Source organism: Coenobita brevimanus, chromosome 39, assembly GCF_032717465.1.
Source record: "Coenobita brevimanus isolate Jiangsu-jjx chromosome 39, ASM3271746v2, whole genome shotgun sequence".
In the NCBI taxonomy this organism is placed as follows: Eukaryota; Metazoa; Arthropoda; class Malacostraca; order Decapoda; family Coenobitidae; genus Coenobita; species Coenobita brevimanus.
The window spans coordinates 15,219,983-15,241,021 of NC_136992.1; the positions used below are offsets into that span (position 1 = coordinate 15,219,983).

Consider the following 21,039-nt stretch of genomic DNA (forward strand, 5'->3'; position numbering starts at 1 on the left):
ATACTCCTATGATTACCACACACTTCTTTTTCCCCTTTTCCTTTGTACAAGGAAATAATTATACCTGACTTCCAAACCTCCGGGACTTTACCTCCCTCCCAGGCCAATCAGCACATCTTCCACATCCATTCTACTACTATCTCTCCCCCATGCTTCAGCATTTCACCACGCACTCCATCAATTCCTGGGGCTTTCCCCGATTTAACTTTCTTCATTGCTTCCACAACTTCTATCCTACTGATTTCTTTCTGTCTTCTCACCTCCCTCCTTCTCCCAGCCATTCCCCAGCCACTTATACGTGCATTACTTCCATCGTCTGTGTTCAACAATTCCTTAAAGTGTTCTCTCCATCTGCTTACTTTTTCTCCTTTCTCCACTAGTAATCTACCATTTTTATCTTTCACTCCCCTGCTAACTTCACTTCCACCCTGTCTTACTCTTTTCACCTCTTTCCAGAACATTTTCTTACAGTCCCTCCACCTTACACTCAAATTCCTTCCAAATTCCTCATCCACTCTCTTCTTACTCTCTTTTACTAATCTTTTCGCCTCTTTCTTTCTTTTTACATATAACTCTCTCTTCCACCTCTCAACTTCTTCCACGTCCCTATTTCTCATCCATTCATTTTATGCTTTCTTCTTTTGTGCCACAGCCTGTCTCACCTCTTCAGTCCACCACGCTGTTCCTTGCACCCCCCTCCATCTTCTCTTCCTTCCACACACCACATCACATGCTGCACATATTTCTTCTGTAAATATCGTACACACACCTTCCACGTCTCCCATCTGCTCCAATTCATATTTGCCCAGTCGTTCCTCCACTTCTCTCTTATACTCTGCCTTTTTCTCATCCTCTTGTAACCTTTCCACTCTCCTTGCAACTACTCCTTCCTCTCATCTTTCCCTTCTTCTATTCCTCCATCTTGCTTGAATCCTAATTCTGGCCACCACCAAGTAGTGGTCAGAAAGTCCACTCCCCCAACCTCTATAAGCTCTTGCATCCATTACACATCTTTGCATCCTTTCATCCACACACACATAATCAATCATTGCCTTCCTTTCATTCAGTTCACCACCCACCCTTCTCGTCACTCGCCATGTATACCTGTGGATCATTTTATATCTGAAGAGGGTATTGTCTATCACCAACCCCCTCCCAGCACAAATATCCACTAACACACTGCCATTCTCATCTGTCTCAGCAGGCACACCCCACTCACCAACTATTCCATCCATCTTCATATTCCCAACGTTACCATTCATATCACCGATCAAAAACACTCTCTCATTCCTTCCAAACTTTTCCATGCACATTGCTATATTTGTCCAGAACTCTTCTCTCACTCTTCTAGCACGATCTTGCGTTTGCGCATACGCACACACAATCGCCCACATTTGTATTCCAACTTTCAACTTTACCCACACAATCCTTGACCCAATTGATCCATACTGTCTTATGCCCTTCTTCCATCTAGCACTAAAAAATGTGCTAGATATAAAAGAAAGTTTAATTTTATTGGCACTAAATTATTGTGAAAAGCACTAGAGCTAGTGCCAACAGTGCCAAATTGGCAATTATGGGCACACGGGTACCAGCTGTGAGTTGGCAACCCTTTCACGGGTGCTGATCGGCACAGCATACGTGTCGGAAGAGCAGAGAACTTTCGTAATGGGACTACTTATGAAAACCACCGAAAGATTGGAAATACTGGTAGACCAGATGCTGAATGAGAGGACTTTTACTGTATATGGATGCGCAAAAGTATGGACAGGTTCTTTTAATAAATTGTCTTTTTTGATGCTGTTTTAGTCTGTTAAATCTTTAGTAATTTACTAAAAAGATTGCATCGTAAAGTTTCATTCATACTTATTAAACATTTTCTAGTTTCCACTGATATACAGGACCATTTATGTGGAAAAATTTTGATATTTAGGAACCTATTAAGTGTGTATAAAGAGAACTACATTTATGGTACAGTCTAACTTTTTTGTATATTACTGTACCTGTTGCAGTTTTTTAATATGTGCTTTTGAGGGGTGGATGAATGTGACAGGAACGCTGAATGCATCATAGTACCTGTAAATGTTGTTATTTATGCTCATTTGGATGTGAAGCTGGTGAACTACATACTGAAGGTGTACTTTTTCTGCAGTCTACCATCCTCCTCTTAGGGATAGGGAGGGAGTTGAAGGAAGTTTGTATAACCCAACATCAGTTATATTGGTGCCACCAGTTGAGAGCGTCTCTCCAGCACCAATACATGTAAATGCAAATGTTCCTTTTATGCAGCTCCATGTTGCGGCAGCCAATGGATATATGAGAGTGGTGGAGTATCTGCTGAGCCAGAGTGTGCCGACGGAGGTGCGCGATCACGATGATTGGTCTCCCCTCCACGCTGCTGCATGCTGGGGTCATGTGAGTAGACAAGTGCATACATACACATACCCTTTTTTCTGATTAAGCACACACATACACTTATTTTTAATGGATGGACTTACACTTGGTAATCCATTCCCTGAATCCTAGTAGCCCTCTTGAGTGCCACACGTCTTAACATATCATCACTTCAGCACTAGTATTCACCATCCTTATTGAATATATGCTAGGGCTGTCTTATGCAGGACTTGTTTAATGATACAGGCAGGGATGTTTTTAGGATATGATATGTCTGTGGGTCTTGTGGAAGGTCCATAAAGTCTGTTTTAATAAAATTCAAAATATGAAACTGTTCCCAGCCCAAGCCTAGGATTGAACTTTCATCTTTTTTTTTACAGCAAGCCAACTCAACCACTTGACCACTGCCTCTCCACTTGACCCTCTAGATCTGGGCTCCTGTATTACTTTCTTTGAAGGTCCCATGTGTCAGAGGTCAGGGGTCCAAATGAAAAAGTTATATATGAGTGTAATAAAATGTATGTTTGAGAACTGACTTTGATTTGTTTCAGAATGCATGTATAATTATTCTTATAAAACATAATGAAAGAGACACAAAAGATTTGGAATATTAGCTTCTGAAGTAAAATTAAAATTTTCTTTAACCCTTAAACCGCGGGCTTGTTTTGCTTTGCCTTGCGGCTCCCGTGGGCATATTCGCGCTCCGACAGACTCTCTAAAAATATTTGCCAAAAATCAGTTATTAGTCCTAGAATATTTAAATCACATATGCTTATGGCACATACCTTCAGCTTTCTCCTGGGGTGTTTGTTGAGCCTTCGTCGAGTACCGTAGGACTTGTGGAGACCTCTGAAGTTGGGTAATGAAGTCTCCTCTTTACACTTCCCGACAACTCGTAATATGATTACCACAGCCTGATATTATCACAAGAAACACTATTCTATGATTCTCAAATAGTTTGGAATCCATACTCCAAAAAAAAAAAAAACACTGTGAAAGCGATGAAAATTACGAGGGCGTATGACCATCCCACTTCCGATCGTTTGCTGCTGGTGGTATCATTTATTATTCATAAAAACACTCACAGTTTATATTTCTAGTACTATATAACATATATATCTACAGTTTTTATCCATAAGTTTCCTTCAGTAATAGTAGTTTATTGTCACTGTAGGGATTCAATTTCTTTCAGTAAAATACGTAGCATTCACTTTCTCGTCCTGTATACTAGCATTGAGAGTGAATGTCACTTTCACCTTCACTCTCATAACTCATAGTATTCATACATGCTAGAGTGAACTTTCACTTTCATTACTCCTAGTATATATACTCGTATTCTTATAATACTACTCATTTACATTTCTGTTTATGTTCTCTATTTTATTTACATTATTTACATTTCTATTTTATTTACACTGTGTTATGCACTGTCGCTTGAAGTAACTTATAAAACTATTTTCCACTGTTCACTTATATTTACATTCATTGCTTTCACTTGCTGTTTACACATTATTTACACATTATTTACAATTCCACTTGCACTGTTTTACCCAACAAAAAGATCATAGTCACTCTCTTTCAATTGTCAAACCTTTACCTCTTTCCACACGAGGTTTAGTAGGGGGTAAAGGTCACAGGGCCCTTTGCATGGGGCTAAAAAGCGGCGGAAATTAGCAGGAGCGAATCCGACATACTTCCACCTTGAAAGACAACAGTGAACTGATAGTGGTGGCCTCCTGCTGCCTGGCTAGGGTGAGTGCAATACTGCCAACTTCAGCCTTGTGAGACCTGCTAATATATAGCAATGAAATGATCGGCAGGAAACCAAGACAATACATAATAAATTAGGTAGTTCCAGGTGAATGTAAATATCACTTAGGCTTCTCCATTCCTTTCTTATATATAATTTTATTATGAAAATAGATTATACGGCATATTTCAAGGGGAAATAAACAGCGAAAATTAGCGAACGAGTGCACGTGAAGTGTTGTCAGGTGATAATTAGCCAATTCTAGGTTTATGGCACTCTCACTTACCTTATTTCTTTCTTGTATATATTACAGGTAACTCGCACGGAACACGTGGGTTTCGTTCCTGCCGTGCCGTGTTAGGTGCGAAATCGCGTATATTTAAACTACTCCGTATTTTGCTCCCTAGACCCCCCAAATGTGTTGTTTTGCTGTTATCTGTCACTGGTAATCACTAGAAAGCACTTTAAGTGGTTAGAAGGTTTATTTAATGTTATAACTCACAAATACAGCACTCCAGAGCAAAACTTCAACACACAAATACTGTACATAAACACAAGGAAACATTCCGACGCCAATCACAGGTAATCATATAAAACAGGTTAACTGGTACCAGTGCTTTAACTTACAAGTACATACCAGAACAGTACATATTTAACTTAGAAGTGCAGTACTGTGATATCGAATGATTTCAGTACATAATGTTAGGAATGGCTGAAAAAAAAAAAAAAATGTTATGAATACATTTTCACCTTTTTGATATATATTTATGGTAGTTTCGAGTTATTTTTTACGTTATCGTTGTGCCCATGCTTGGAAAAGGGAGCGAAAGAGTTGAATTTTCAGTCCTAAATGAGAAAACTGCACGTCCTCCAAGGCTAGACTCTGCCACGGGAGAATAAAGTGGAGGGTCAGTCCGATCAGCAATAAGGAAGTTGTGTCACAACTTCCAGCTCCCACACCACGAGAATGGCTAAAAATAGAATCGTAATGCAGTTTCAGAACTAACAATAAGTCTAATTATTACGAATACAGATACAAAGCAGAAATAAATACTGTACGTTTACAGACGGGGAAAACGTACTTCTTCCGTCATAACATGTTCATCTTTCTCTATCATTTTACGTTCATCTTTATCATTTTACCTTGTTATTTTCGCAATATATATTGCTGTCTCGTAAACAGGGTGGTTGTTTGTGTTTTGCAAGGGAGGAAAAAGATTGTATTTTCTGTCTGGATCGAGATAATGGGTGTACCTATGCATGGTTAGGCATGGCCACGAGCGAAAAAATCGTACATCCACTCATCACGATAGCAGGTGGTGAACTGAAGTGACAGATGATACATGAGAGGGTGAAGTCAAGGTCAGTCTCATGTCCCAGATTTTCGTTCACTTCCCGAAAGTTTATTCACAGTTTTCTACAAGTTGCATTGCATCAAATGATCCAAACCATTACAGCAAACCTGAGCAAATAGGTAAAGATACCAAGACAAAAATGTATTTTTCTTTTATTATAAGTCTTTAACGAACAAACTAAAAAGGCAATATTCTGACGCCGATCATGGGTAATCATATAAATCAGGTTAACTGGTTACAAGGCTTTATTTAATGCTTTAATTGCTTACAAGTACATACCAGAACAGGAAATATTTAACTTACAAATACAGTACTGTAGAAAAGCAGTACAGTAAGAGTTTAACGAACAAACAAAAAAGGCAATATTCCGACGCCGATCATAGGTAATCATATAATTCGGGTTAACTGGTTACAAGGCTTTATTTAATGATTTAACTTTATTTAAGTGCTTACAAGTACAGTACATACGAGAACAGTAAATATTTAACTTACAAATACTGTACAGTATTGTGGAAAAAACGAACAAATAAAAAAAGCAATATTCTGACGCCTATCAGGTAAACTGGTTATAAGACTTTATTTCTTGCTTTAACGTTATTTAATAGTACTTTAAGTTGCACATAAACTTACCAGAACAGTACAGTACTGTAAATATTTAACTTACAAATACTGTGCTACTGTACTCGGGAATGTCTCACTCACTGAATAATTTCCGGCCTAGATCGTCACGTAATCAAAACAAACCGCGCGCTGCGGTGACGTTCGAGGATTTGATCTTTCAAAGGCCTCTCCTGCGTTAATTTGTAGTTTTCATAATGTTTTTTTAATCTTACGTTGTCTTATATGTATCCCAGCCCTTACCGTGTATAATTGCGAGCGCGTTCCGTGAGATCGTGTTCCGTGTGAGTTACCTGTATTTGGTATAAGAATAGGGCATAGGGCTTATTTCAATGGATGAAATCAGTGAAAAATTCCAGGGAAGATTTACTTAGCATAGCATGGCCGGGCAGGGGAGAGGATAGGGTAATGGAGGGGAGGTAGGGAGGGGAGTCAAAAATGGGGAGAAATGGCTAAATTGTCAACAATGGATGGGAGTACAGATGAGATTAGGAGTGCTGACTTGTGTTGGACATTGGCAGTACTGATAGATGATACAAGCCACCACTTGAAAGCCCAGGTGAATTCAAAATAACACAGAATCACAAAAGTGACGCCCCGCGGTATGATCCCTTGCTCCCAAGCGTCATGAAAGTGACGCCTCGCGGTTAAGGGGTTAAGGTAGATATACTCCTTTCCCGTCAGTAAAGTGAATATGTGGTTAATCATGTCATGCAGACCCAGTCACTAGACTGCCACCAGCTCCATCTCCATCCCATCAGGGAGGGAGAGAGTTCAATGGCCCAAATCACCATTACTCTCATGCTGTTATGTAGTGAAGGTAAAAGTGATTTGGACCTTTGAATTCCCTCCCTCCCTTCCTCCCTCCTTAAACTACTTCACCAGTGCTGTACACTGTCCACTTGTAGCCAGTGTAACACTTGTCACTGTCCCTCTGTCAGTCCACCATTTAAGCAGCCTAATGACAAAAATCTTTGGGTACTTGTAGTGATGCTTACTGCACAGGCTTCCAGTATTCTCGTGGCTGAAAATGCTGTTCTCAGGTTACCAGTGTTAAATTCTAACCAGATCACAGGGCTACCATGTCTTATTAATGAAACATTAATTTGAGCAATGTGAGCACCTGGAGTTGCCAGAATCATTAATGGCTCACTTATTCAGTTGTGTCCCTAGTGTGCTTCATAAACATGAAGTGAACAGCTTGATATTTTTCATGTCGTGGATTCTTGAAAGAAAATTGTGTATACAGTAATACACATGTCGTAAGTTAAAACAGTAGCTAAACATCATGTAAGTAGATAACTTTATGAAATTCTACTAATTCGAGTTGTACTGTGAAGGATATCGAATTCCATAAATAATAATATTACATTTTTGACCAAGTTAATGTACCCTCAGTAAGAGTACTCACTGGGGTCCACACCACAGCTCATCGTGGTCTGGAATAGGACCGTGGTATAGCTACCATTTAAGTACCTTTGCTCTAGATCCTTGGATTTAGTACCTGTGACCCTTGCTTTTATATATTTTTCCTTTGAGGAATATATTTTGTGCCGCATGTTTAAATCCCATCACATGAATCCACGCACTCAAAAGATGAGACATTTATTATTCCACTTTGATGAAAAAATAAGAAAATTACAAGTTCATTCATAGTTCAGAAAATCATGAGTCAAAAAAAAAAAAAAAATGCTAAGAGTCCCTCAGTCAATTACCGGTATAAATCATCCTGTAATTCTGCCTGTTGTGGTTCTAATTTGCCTTGTTTATAAGCTGTTGTGATCCAGAAATGTGTTCCCCTTTTTCCCGACACTACTTTAGGAGCCCAAGACTAGGCTGTTCATCTCTGATACTTGTCCTTGCCTTGGAAATGCCCAGCAGGAGATGTGCAGAGTTTTAAGGTGAGGATGATCAGTGGCATTTGTCTAGCTGTGTTGAATACCTTACCATTACCACACATGCTTTCCATTATCCTTTGTCACTTTTTTTCTCTCCTCTCTGCACGAACAGTACTGATGTACAGTTGGCCACAGGTAACTGTACGCATATTGAATATCCCATTCCCAAACTTTGTCGGACATGTGATGACACTCAATGATGACACTCTTCCCCAACTCTCCCTTAACCTCCTACCTTCATTTCTGCCAGTTATTCATGCCCATCCCAATCCAAATATTGTAGGGGTAAATGCTTGTGCACTGATAACAGTGAAGAATGGAGAACATTATGTAGCACATGTCCATTGGTGCATTAATGATGTACAGACAGGGATTTAATACAGGATATGAACCCAATGCTTGATGGCTAGTTAGAATGTTTCAGAGTGTTTGAGTAGCCAAATGAAATTGGAGCTTTCAAACAAAATCAAGGTACCATACAATGTTCAGACTTGTTGCCTCTGTCCCTTGCAGACTTTTGGAAGTATCTCATACAATTGCCTACTTCATTCAAATCTTCCGTATGATGAATACTTCGCTAATTGTACATCAGTGCAAAATATGAAGCATTGTTAAGAGGAGAATATAAGAGTTCGGATGAAACAACATCGAAATGAAGGGATAACCTCCGGCCACAACCTTATCACCTTAACCTGTCCTATTGCTCTGGTACGACCTGTGGATCCTCCAAAGAAACATCGGTTGTGGTACTTTGGAGCTGCTGATTGGGAGGTTCTCAGAGAATACTTCTTTAATTTTCCCTGGAATTATTATTGCTTCCATGGCCGAGAGCCATCTGAGTGTGCCATGCGCATTATGGAGGTTATTCTCTCGGGCATGGAAGCATACATTCCTTCCTTATATCCTTTGACTAATGCAAAGAAGCCTTGGCTTAATCAAGCTTGTTGTAATGCTGTCCACAACAAGGAGAAGGCCAACAGTAGGTACTGGAGCCAACCCAACCCTGAATCTCATGTTTTTTTGTTTCTGCTTGAATCGTGCTAAGTCTGTTCTTCGCTCTAATGAAAATAATTTCAGTCATATTAATTGCCCTGAACTCTCCAACATGGAATTCTTCGTACTCCATCTGGCACCTGACAAAAAACTTTTCTAACAACTTTACCTCCTCATCCTTCCCTCCTCTTTTCCACACTGATGGCTTTGTAGCTATTTCTTCTACTGATAAAGCAGATCTCTTTGCTCAGACTTTCTCCTCCAATTCCACCTTAGATGATTCTGATGCTGTTCCTCCATCACTTCTCCTCTGTGACTTCCTCATGGCTGACATTAAAGTTTCTTCAACTGATGTATTTTCTGCCATCACTGACCTCAATACTAACAAGACATGTGGGCCTGATGAGGTCCCTTTTGTTGTTCTCAAGAACTGTGCTTCTTTGCTTACACTCTGCCTGGGTAAACTTTTGCCTTTGTCTATCAACTTGTACTTTTCCCTCTTTCAGGAAGTTTGCTCTCATTCAGCCTGTCCCAAAGAAGGATGACCATTCCCAACCCTTTAACTCTCGCCCAATTGCTTTAACATCCAGTGTCTCAAAAGTTTTCGAGTCTATTCATAACAGAAAAATTTTAAAGCATCTTTCCTATATCAACCTTCTTTCTGATCGTCAATATGGGTTCCGTCAGGGGTGCTCCACAGGTCATTTTCTCACCTATCTTTCAGACTTCTGGCCATCCTCCTTTTGGGACTTTGGTGAAAGCTTTGCCATTGCACATGACATCACAAAGGCTTTCGATCAAGTCTGGCATAAAACTTTTATTTCCAAACTACCCTCGTATGGTTTCTATCCTTCTGTCTGTGCCCTCGTCTATAGCTTCCTTTCTAGTTGTTCTATAGCTGCTATTGTAGACAGCCACTGTTCTTCTAGATTTGTCGGTAGTGGTGTTCCTTAGGGTCCTGTTCTATCACCAACTCTCTTCCTTTTATTCATCAATGACCTAAGTTCTACATCTAACTCTATTCACTCATACACTGATGATTCCACCCTTCACCTTTCCATTCTCTTCCCGCAGCGTCCATCTCAGCATTTATTTCAACAAACAAGGGATGAGGCTATGATACACCTAATGTCTGACTTGGCTTGTATCTCTGACTGGGGTAAACGTAATCTTGTCGTTTTTAATGCATCAAAAACTCAGTTCTTACACCTATCAGCCCGTCAGAATCTTCCACTTGAGTACCCACTAATGTTTAATAGTATCCATCTCACTCCTGCATCATCTTTAATTATACTTTGGGTTTCATTCTCTTGGGATTTATCTTGGAAAGATCTTGTTGCCTCTCTTGTAAAATCTGCTTCCAAGAGATTAGGTGTGCTAAGCCAACTCTGTACCTTCTTTACCCCTGCACAGCTGTTGACTTTATACATGGGTTTTACTCGCCTATATGTGGAGTTCAACTCTCATGTGTGAGGAGGGTCCCCACATACAGCTCTTCTCAACAAGGTGGAGTCAAAGGCTTTTCATCTCATTAACTCTCCTCTCTTCAACCTCTGTCTCTTCACTGTTGCATCTTTGTCTCTTCTGTTGCTACTTCATTGGTCACGCTCCTCTGAACTATCTGCTTGCATCCTTCCACCACAATGACGGGCATGTACCTTCTAGCAACAAACTGTCGTCCTTTTTCTGTCCAACTCTCTAATGCAAGAGATAACTGTTACTCCCAGTCATTTATTTATGCAACAGGTCAACTCTGGAACTGTCTCCCACTGCCTGTATTTCCTATTTCCTGTGATCTCCGCTCTTTCAAATGCAGTGTGTCCAGTGTCCAGGCATCTTGAAATGAATGGATCTTGAATTTTGCTCTCTGTTGTACTGTTTTTGTTTTTTTCTTGGAAGGAAGATTTTGCAGGCTTTGCCTTTGGTTCCTTCTTTCTTGCATAAAAAATGAATAAAAATGTAGCTAGAGGGAGGAGTATCTTGATTGCCTGCATCCTACTGAGCAGTGCAACCTGTGTGTTAAAACTACGATAAGTTCTGTGAACAGACCATTGCCCGAGTGAATTTACACTTTGGAAGTGTGTATGTGTGAGAGAGAGAGAGAGAGAGAGAGAGCATTTGAACTCATACTTCAAGTTAGTAACAAACTATAATAAGCAAATAAATGGCTGTTTAAATGGAAGGATAGTTAAATGTTTATCTGTCTTTTGCTCAATGCTTTAATCCTGTGAGGGGTGGACACTTCATGTCACCCTGCCATGTGCCATCTGGCGGCCCTTTCTGCAACTGACACACACCTTTCATGTGTATCACTCCATCCCAACCATCCATCATATCCTTGGTCTCACTTTTCCCCTCCCCTCTTCGTTTCAGTCACTGTCTCCTACAGTGTTGTCAGGTTCATTTTCCATCCCCATCAAATGGCCATAGTATCTCTTGAGTATTTCTGCTAATGCTTTCTTGCACATCAGCATCAACACCGCAGTGCTCCTTCACATCCTTATTTGTCTGTCTTTCTCTCTGTGCAACTCCACATGCTCTTCTCAGATAGGCTAACTTATATCCACTGCTTCCACTCTGGACTTGTGTCCTTCCAGCAGGGTCCAAGCTTCACTTCCATATCAGAATGTTGTAGTGGGGATCACAATACTGTTGTGCAGAAACTTTTCATTTTTTACTTCTTAGTTCACTTCTTTATTCCCTGTTACTGGTGTCAGTGAACCAGGAGCCTGCTCTGCCCCTTCATGCACTCTATCCTTTTATCATCCATCCATACTCATCACACTACGTAAATATTTGAAGGCACTCACATTCTCCATTTCTTGACCATCCAGTCTGACTGTGCACTCCATGACTTAATTTATCTAAAAAAACATAATTTTATTCTTATTCCCAGTCTCTTTTAAGTTTCATTCACTTCCAGTCTCATTCACCAAGCCATGCAACTCCTATTCATCTGTACTTAATGTATGCGTCTATGGTGAAATGTACAGATGAAAGAAACATCATCCATTAAAGAATAAAGTGCTAGGAGTAGTATGTGATAGAAACATGAGAGGGCAATCGGTGGTTATCATACAACTGGAAATGCAGGGTCAGTGTTATCAGGTAAAATTTGAGACAGTGAGATCATATTTGTGTTCAGTGCGTGTGGCCAGTAGTCAAGGTCCAACTCTTTACTGTTACCCCTTTGTAAGGTCCTGAATTGGTTTTTTTTCTTTTACTACTTTATCGTCTGTGTCATTTCACCACCACAAAGTACTATATTGAGGTGGTCACTTTGTCCTTGCACAGAGATTGTGTTTTGCTTCTAGAATGCAGCATTTTGATATTTCCCACCAACACTGTCATTTGGAGTCTCTCACAATGTCCAGATCATCTCATCATCATATGGATTCTTAATATTCCAAGTCCCCAACTTTCACACACTTCATGGGATATACACCATTTTCATTTTGCTGCATTCCCTCTGTATCATGTTACACAGAAGCAGCTTGTGCTGTGGGATACATTCTTGCCACCAGTTACTTTCATATCTTTGAGAGACTTCCATTAAGCTTTCTTGACGAGGAAATAAGCATTTTGATTTGTAAGCATCTGATTCCTCTATAATCAGTTCCCTGGCACTCATTCATCTTGTTGTCCTTGACTGATGTACTTCAACTTTTACACTGTTCTCAGTCCATCATTTCTGCTCTTGTTTCCCAGATCCCCTAGCACCCCCTCATACCCAGGGGCTTGTTGCCTTTAAATATTAATGAAATGAGAGTGCAGTGGTGCTCCTGCTACCTGGGTGGAGTGACAAGGGAACACGGTTGACTGCACGGGACAACCCTGCTGTGGCAGTTGCTTGCCTGTAGTTGATGGATCTGGTGGCCAGGCAGACTGGGATTGATCAACACCAAAAAGCAACTTAAATATACATTCAGATGACCACCCAGCACCATGATCTTTTTTATTGGTGCCCAGTTTGGACACCACAAGTAATAGTACATATTAAAGCCTATCCTTCACCTTCTCCCATATCTCAACCTGTGGGACATATGCTGATAAAACTAATAGGATGATGAATATCACACATGGTCATTATAATGCAAGATGTAGTTTTACATCCACTCTCCTACACTTGAACAATTATCTACCCGTTGGATTTTAACCAGAATTTGTATAGTGTCTCACCCGTTCTTGGCTCCTCACCTGACCAGGAAGACTAATGCTTGTCAGGCTTGACTATTATACACCTAGCTGATCCCCCCTTCCACTTTGTCCTATGCATGAATTACTCATAATTTATCTTTCTCAAGAGTAACTTCGCTAGTCTCCCCTCCCTGCCCCTATTGTCCTCACATGAAGGCTGGCCAGCCTGAACATGAGAACAATTCCTTCCTTAGTTGCTTTGGTCTGTTAGGTTTTGTTAAGGCAGTATTAGTTACCTTATTGTTAAAATGGTGCTGTCAGATCTCAGCCACCCAGCCTCACCCATCCACCATTGCAAGGCAAGGCCGCTTCTTTTGGAGCCCTGTGATTGTTGCCACATGCTGGACCAGTGACTTTGAGACAGTAATCCAAATGAAGCTTGGTCTTTCAGCTGACACAACTTTATTAATTCATTAAAATAAATAATTTATATGGAATCTTTTCCAAGTTGCTTCTGTGGAGTTGAGGCCACTGGTGGTAATAGCAACGTGGTAGAATTTACCTGTCCTGTACCCTCCAGCTCAGGCCTCATGCCAGTCCCATGGAGCAGCATGTTTTGTCTGGAAACCACAGTGTAACCCTGCCATCAGTGGCCTGAGCAACCATTAGGCATGAATCAGTTTTTTTTTTTGTTTTTCTTTTTTTTTTTTGTGGCTTGAAAAACGACTTTAGCCCTTTGTTAGAAGGAAAAGATATCAGAGATGTGTGTGTACTATGTATGATAGCATGAGTTCTAGTTGCTTGGAATATGTGTACAGTGTTTATGGTTTGGTACCTTGCCCCTTGCCCATGAATGAAATCTTGTCATAGCTTCATTATCCACAAAAAAGTAGAGGCCACCTGGGCTATAAGTAAAAATATTAAGAGACCCTCTATACTGAAATAAAGGGTACATTTATCCCCTATATTTTGTCGACACTCCATTAGCTTAAATGACCATTATATGATGTGGCATGGATTTTACTTGGTCCGGTACTGTAGACTCATTAGATATATCTATCTATTGCCGGACACCTTAATCCCGTAAGGGTTGGCCGCAAACAAATCGCCTCTATGTCGCCCTGTCCCTCGCCGTTTCACTGCCATGCTCCCAGCTCTCACCCCCCTCTCTCATATACCTCTCCACTTCATCCCTCCATCTCATCCTTGGCCTCCCCCTCCCTCTCTCCCCCTCCACCTCTCTCACATAAACTCTCCTCATCAGTCTCTCACTCTCCATCCTCTCCAAATGGCCAAACCACCTCAGTGTGTTTCTCCTAACGCTTCCTGTCACAGCCTCATCCACACCACAATGCTCCTTCACTTCCTCATTTGTCAGTCTGTCTCTCCATGTAACTCCACATGCTCCTCTCAAATAACTTATTTCCACAGCTCTCACTCTTGACTTGTGTCCCTCCAACAAGGTTCAAGCTTCACTTCCATACATTAGAGTTGGTATCACAATATTGTCATGTAGTAACTTTTTCACTTCCATGCTCACTTCCCTTTCTTATCACTGCTCTCAAGGAACTAGCAGCCTTTCCTCCTTGTTGTACCCTTTCAAGCACTGCACCCTCTAAACTTCCATCTCTACTCATCACACTACCCAAGTGCTTAAATGCACTTACATTTTTCCCTTGTACAAAGGAAAAGGGGAAAAAGAAGTGTGTGGTAATCATTGGGGCATCTGTCTTCTTAGTATAATAGGAAAAGTGTATGGTAGGATACTTATTGACAGAGTTAGGGAAATAACAGAGGAATTAGTTGGAGAAGAACAGGGAGGATTTAGGAAGGGAAGAGGTTGTGTAGTTCAGATATTCATTCTTAGATCTTTAGTAGAAAAGTTTCTAGAGAAGGGAAAAAAGTTGTATGCGGCTTTCATGGATTTGGAAAAAGCATATGACAGGGTGGATAGACAAGGATTGTGGAAAGTATTAAGAATATATGGAGTAGATGGGAAGCTGTTGAGTGCTGTGAAGAGTATGTATGATGGTGCTAAGGCTGCAGTGCGTGTGGATGGTGAACTGAGTGAATTTTTCTCTTTGAAGGTTGGGTTGAAACAGGGATGTGTCATGTCTCCATGATTGTTCAATCTGTACATGGATGGGGTAATAAAAGAGGTACAAGGTAAGGTAGTGGATGTTGGAGTGGCTCTGGTGAGAGAGGGTAGTGTTTGGAAACTCCCTGTACTGTTATTTGCAGATGATACTGTGTTGTTGAGTGAAGACGAAGGGGAGCTGCAAGGCTTGGTGGATGAGTTTGGTAGTGTGTGTAAGAAACGGAATCTAAAGGTGAATGTAGGGAAGAGTAAAGCGATGGTCTTTGAGAGAGGTGAATTCAGTGAATGTACAGCGAGGTTGGATGGTGAGGAATTGGAAAATGTGAGTACGTTTAAGCACTTAGGTAGTGTGATGAGTAAGGATGAAGGTTTGGAGAGTGAAGTGCTTGAAAGGGTACAACAAGGAAGAAAGGTTGCTGGTTCCTTGAAAGCAGTGATAAGAAACAGGGAAGTGAGCATGGAAGTGAAAAAGTTACTACATGACAGTACAGTATTGTGATACCAACTCTAACATATGGAAGTGAAGCTTGGACGTTGTTGGAAGGGCACAGGTCAAGAGTGAGAGCAGTGGAAATGAGTTATTTAAGAGGAGACTGTGGAGTCACATGGAGAGACAGGCTGACAAATGAGGATATTAAGGAGCGTTGTGGTGTGGATGTGGATGTGATAGAAGTGTTAGGAGGAATACACTGAGGTGGTTTGGCCATGTGGAGAGGATGGAGGGTGAAAGACTGACGAGGAGAGTGTATGTGAGTGAGGTGGAGGGGGGGAGAGGGAGGGGGAGGCCAAGGATGAGATGGAGGGATGGGGTGGAGAGGTATATGAGAGAGGGGTGTGAGTTGGGAGCAGGGCAGTGAAATGGCGGGGGACAGGGCAACGTGGAGGCGATTTGTTTGTGGCCACCTCGAACGGGATTGAGGCGTCTGGCAATAGATAGATAGATAGACTAACCTCACCGTGCATTCACTGACTTCACTGCTGTTAAAGACCATAACTTTACTCTTCCCTACATTCATCTTTAGATTCCGTTTATTACACACTCTCCCAAACTCATCCACCAAGCCTTGCAGCTCCCCTTTGTCTTCACTTAACAACACAGTATCATCTGCTAACAACAGTACAGGGAGTTTCCAAACACTGCCCTGTCTCACTAGGGCTGCTCCAACATCCACTGCCCTACCTTGTATCTCTTGTATAACCCCATCTATATACAGGTTGAACAACCATGGAGACATGACACATCCCTGTTTCAATCTAACCTTGAAATAGAAAATTTCACTCAGTTCACTATCCACACGCACTGCAGCCTTAGCACCCTCATACATACTCTTCATGGCATTCAACAACTTCCCATCTACTGCGTATATTCTTAATACTTTCTATAATCTGTAGATTAAATCTTATTTTAAAAGTTGGGCACTAATGATATATTGCATCAATTCAGGTTTCTTTTCATCTGGAACTGACAGTTCTCAGTTGGATTGAGGTTTGGATAGTTTCCAGCCACATTAACACTTGTATATTCTTTTCCCTTAGTGTTCCATTTTTTTGCCATATCGTGAATGGCCACTTCATGAATGAGACTGTTGCATCGGTAAATTTCAGTTGCAAGTAACGTATGGTCTTCTGACACCTTAAGATAACATTCATTGTTCAGTGTTTGATTTCTGGGTAAGGAATATCACTAATGAAACCTCATTACCATAACACTTCCAAAATGTTTGACCATCTTGAAGTGAGAGCCAAAATGACTGACCTTCATGGCCTTGGTACACTTATATGCTTTACTTGAATATATTTAAAGGAGAGTTAGTCAAAAAATGTTACATTACACCACCGTTCTTGTATGAAATGATGATAGTTCTTGGCAGAATCAAGTCTCTTTTGGTTCACAGTCCTTGAGATGAGGTGTTGCAGCAGGTTTTCTTGATAGGATGTGCAACTTTTACCGACAGCAAGGCTGAATTGTGTGTTTGTTCCAGGTGAAGCTGTATTATAAAAATATAAAAATATTCCAACAAACAGTCTGCTATGCTATATGTGTTTTTACTTGGTGGGTGGGCAGCCAGGCTAGATGGTTATTTCGTACTAGACTGATCAGTTGATGAACAAAAACAGTCTTCAGCTCATCATTTTGCTTAAATGAGGACACCTAGAATCTTCTAGTTTGTTTATTTTGTTAGTTGAAAGATGAATTACTCGTGAGTTGAATTTCATTAATGAGCGGTGTGTTTTTTGACCGTCTCGGTTTGGCTGTGACATGTCATGTCTGCTACCATTGCAAGCCCCCAGTACCTCACCACATGATCACCTCCACTCTTTCTATAATTGCATTTGCTTTATATATATGGCACAGTTACTTTTCTTGTTTGTAAATTTACTGGGGGGGAGGGGGAAGCTTGTTTTGTTTTGTTTTGTTTGTTTTTGAAGGCTCCAGCATGCTTGTCTTGGTCACTTAATGGTGGCTGTCCATGTTGCTCGATCTCTGGCAGCCTCCCTGTTCAGTACCTTAACCCTGAGGTCACATTTAATGACCTTATCCCAGGTCGTTTTTGGTCTACCCCATGCACCCTCACCCCCAATATTAATGTTTCTCAGTTTCTGCACCCAATTATCGTCCTCCATCACGCTTCCACACACTCAAGAGACTCATCAGCAAGTTCAATCCTTTCACACCTGATAATATCCACATGCTTTCCGTGACACACCGCTTACATAAAATCAGCATTATCTTGTAGTGTACCTCTAATACCACTACATCTCTTATGCATCCACTTATCTCAAACACTGCACTAGATAGAATTACTTTCCACACCCTTGTGGCAAATTGCACATGACCATTCTCCCTCTTATTTGACAGTACTGCCACCAGTCCTAGATTTGATCACTTTTGTTTTATCTGCAGTAGTTATTTCATTATCTCTAATCTTTTACATAGTAGTTTAACCCGTGGCATCCGGCATTTATTTCTGCCAACCCTTCAGCCAGGGATTTCTGGAAAATCACCATTTTTTCAAACCATGATATCTCGGTTGATACTCAGCCAGAAATAAAGAACTAAGTGTCATAATATTCACCAATCCTACTTTAAGCTGATGGCCTCAAATTGTCCGGGTATTGTGGAGAGTCAGAGAGAGAGCCTTTGGAAGTGGGGTAACTTTTCGTGTTTTTTGTGGCTGTGTCCGTATGCATGGCTGAGGTGTGGTGGCACAAGTAAGGTTGTACTAGCCCTCCACAATAAAAGAACACTTTCAGAATTCTGCAGTCAACCACAAACACCATTTCTGTGTGGGCTGTGAGAAGTGTGGTGTGAGTGTGTGGTGGTGTGAGCAGGGGAGTGCGGTCGCAAATGCAACGACTTTGAGGCAGGCTGGCTGATGTCTTACTGAACTCAGGGAAAACTTTTTGTGTAGGTCTATCCATGACGGAGGTATGCAGGTAACTAGTGCGTGTCTGGGATTCGTGCAGGAGGGTTGCCCTGTGTTTGCCTGTGATGGTAATTACCCACGAAATATTCAGACAATGCCGCAAAACATTAGATTATGTATATGTGCTACCCGGACGTCTCCAGGCGGTCATCTATACATGACACCCGGACCCCATGTGTTAATGTGTTCGGTACAGGATTGGTAACTGCAGATGCTTCAGTGTGGTTAAAAGTAAATTGCATAATGGATTTGTACTCCATAAGAAGTATGCCCTGTGAATTTTAAGGTATTACAGCACCAACCAGGGGTCATAGTGACCATTGACCTTCCATGTATAATCATAATTTTTAAAAACAATAGTATCAGTCAGATAATAATCTCAATTGGTAACCTTGATGATCAGAATTTCTGTGTACTGTATACCCATTTCCAGTGGCTACACGCTATACCCTTTGTAGTGTTGACATGTCTAATTTGATTCTTGCGAGTCACCCAGCACAGGATTGATGTGCAACATTTCGTTTATAAGTGTCTCATTTTTTTTTTTTTTTTTTTTTTTTTTTTCCACAAAGTTCATTGGGAGATTAAGACAGTACTGTAGCTCTGCAATCTATCCATAGCTCAGCTTCATGACTAGCATCATATTTCAGTGTAATTTATTGTTTCAGTGGGGCATTCAAGATGGAGAGATGGCAATTTTAGGCCAAGTTAAAGTGAAGAATGTAGTTATGTTAACTTCAGCGTATTCTTTCCTTCCTGCTTTCCAGCCGGATGTCCTGGAGATGCTGGTACAGAGTGGAGCCAACCTACATGCCCGCACCAAGAACCAGGAGACTCCCTATGGTGAGATGGCTGTAGTGTTTCTTATAATGTAGTTTGTTCACCTTAGGTTTTCATGCTGTTGCAGCTCAATTTCCATAGCTTGATGGTGAAATAAGATAGCACTTTGGCTCTACATCCTTCCATAGCACTTCTTTGTGACTGCATCACATTCCTCATTTAATCTCCTCGTACAGTTCTACAGTTAACCCCTAAATACTGCAATTCGATCTGGCACGGCTGCCACTGGAGCCACAATTCGAGGTTGTTTTTTCAACTTTCACCAAGGGGAAAATCAGTATGTTCTGGCTAAAGAGGAAGAATTTACATACCTGACATTGCATTCGGCACCCACTAGGCCTAATGGTTACTGCACAATCGAGGGTCAAAGTTAAAAAAAAAAAAAAAAATAGTTCATCATCACTGTCATCGTCATCCGGACCTCCTTTCCCACCCAAGGGCAGGATGAGGAGTAGCAATGTCCAGACAGCCCAAAATTGCCCAATCCACTGGGCCACGCTTCCATTCACTCATCATTCAAGCCCCCGGAATCCTGGCTCTATTGGATTTGCCAAAAAACATTCACCACTTCTGTAGCTTCACATATCGTATCTGACAGAGTCAATCCAGACGCTGCCACGTTAAAAAGGGGTGCCAAAAATCCCTGATCATGCATATCTCCTCACAAAGTTCATCCAGCAAGCTCGATCTCCTGTCAGTTCCCTAGCCTCCCCGACTTCCAACCCTCTCTTCCTCACACATTCATCCGCCATATCTCTCCACCTTCTCCTTGGCCTACCTTGCCTCCTCCCTCCTTCGAATTCACTCAGATATACCTTCTTCACCACTCTATTGTTATCCATTCTCTCCACATGACCATACCATCTCAGTACACTCTCTTCAATTCTGGTATCCACCGACGTCCTCACTCCACATCTTTCACGAATCACATTATTTTGTATCCTATCCACCTTCTGTATTCCACATACAGTACATTCCTCAGCAGTCCCATCTCCACTGCTCTTACTCTTGACTTTTCATTTTCATGCCACATCATAGTCTCACATCCATATGTTAAAGTTGGCACTAACACTCCTTCATGTAAGCCTCGTGCAGCTGCAACACTCAGGCCTCTGTTTCTTATCAAGGCCTTCATTGCACCAGCTACTTTTCTTCCTTGTGTCACTCTTACTTTCAACTTCTTTTGCACATTTTCCTCTCTTTTCTATCACTGTACCCAGGTATTTGAACTCTCACCAATTCGAGTCTCTCTCCATTCACTGTTACATTGCACTGGGAGTCACGTTCTCTCTCAATAACTATCACTTTACTGTTTTCTACATGTACTCTCAAGGAACGACACTTACAGACATCAGCAAAACTCTGCACTAGCCTACCAAGTTCTTGTTCGGTACTTGCAAGCAGTACTGCATCATCAGCATACAACAAATTTTAGATATTTCATCCATCAGCATTCATTACCAATGCCATCCCTCTCCATTACTCGTGTTTTCACTTCTCTCATCACCCCATCCATATATATATATAT

At 41.1% G+C, this 21,039-nt stretch overlaps 1 protein-coding gene across 1 annotated transcript in view; it reads left to right on the forward strand.

The window, feature by feature from the left end:
* The window catches only part of LOC145396864 (protein phosphatase 1 regulatory subunit 16A-like), a 130,043-nt gene that overhangs the window by 43,979 nt on the left and 65,025 nt on the right, over positions 1–21,039 (forward strand). The window contains exons 4-5 of the mRNA XM_080270151.1: positions 2,290–2,415; positions 19,439–19,514. Coding sequence (XP_080126277.1) covers positions 2,290–2,415; positions 19,439–19,514 — 202 coding nt within the window. The remainder of the gene's footprint in view (positions 1–2,289; positions 2,416–19,438; positions 19,515–21,039) is intronic.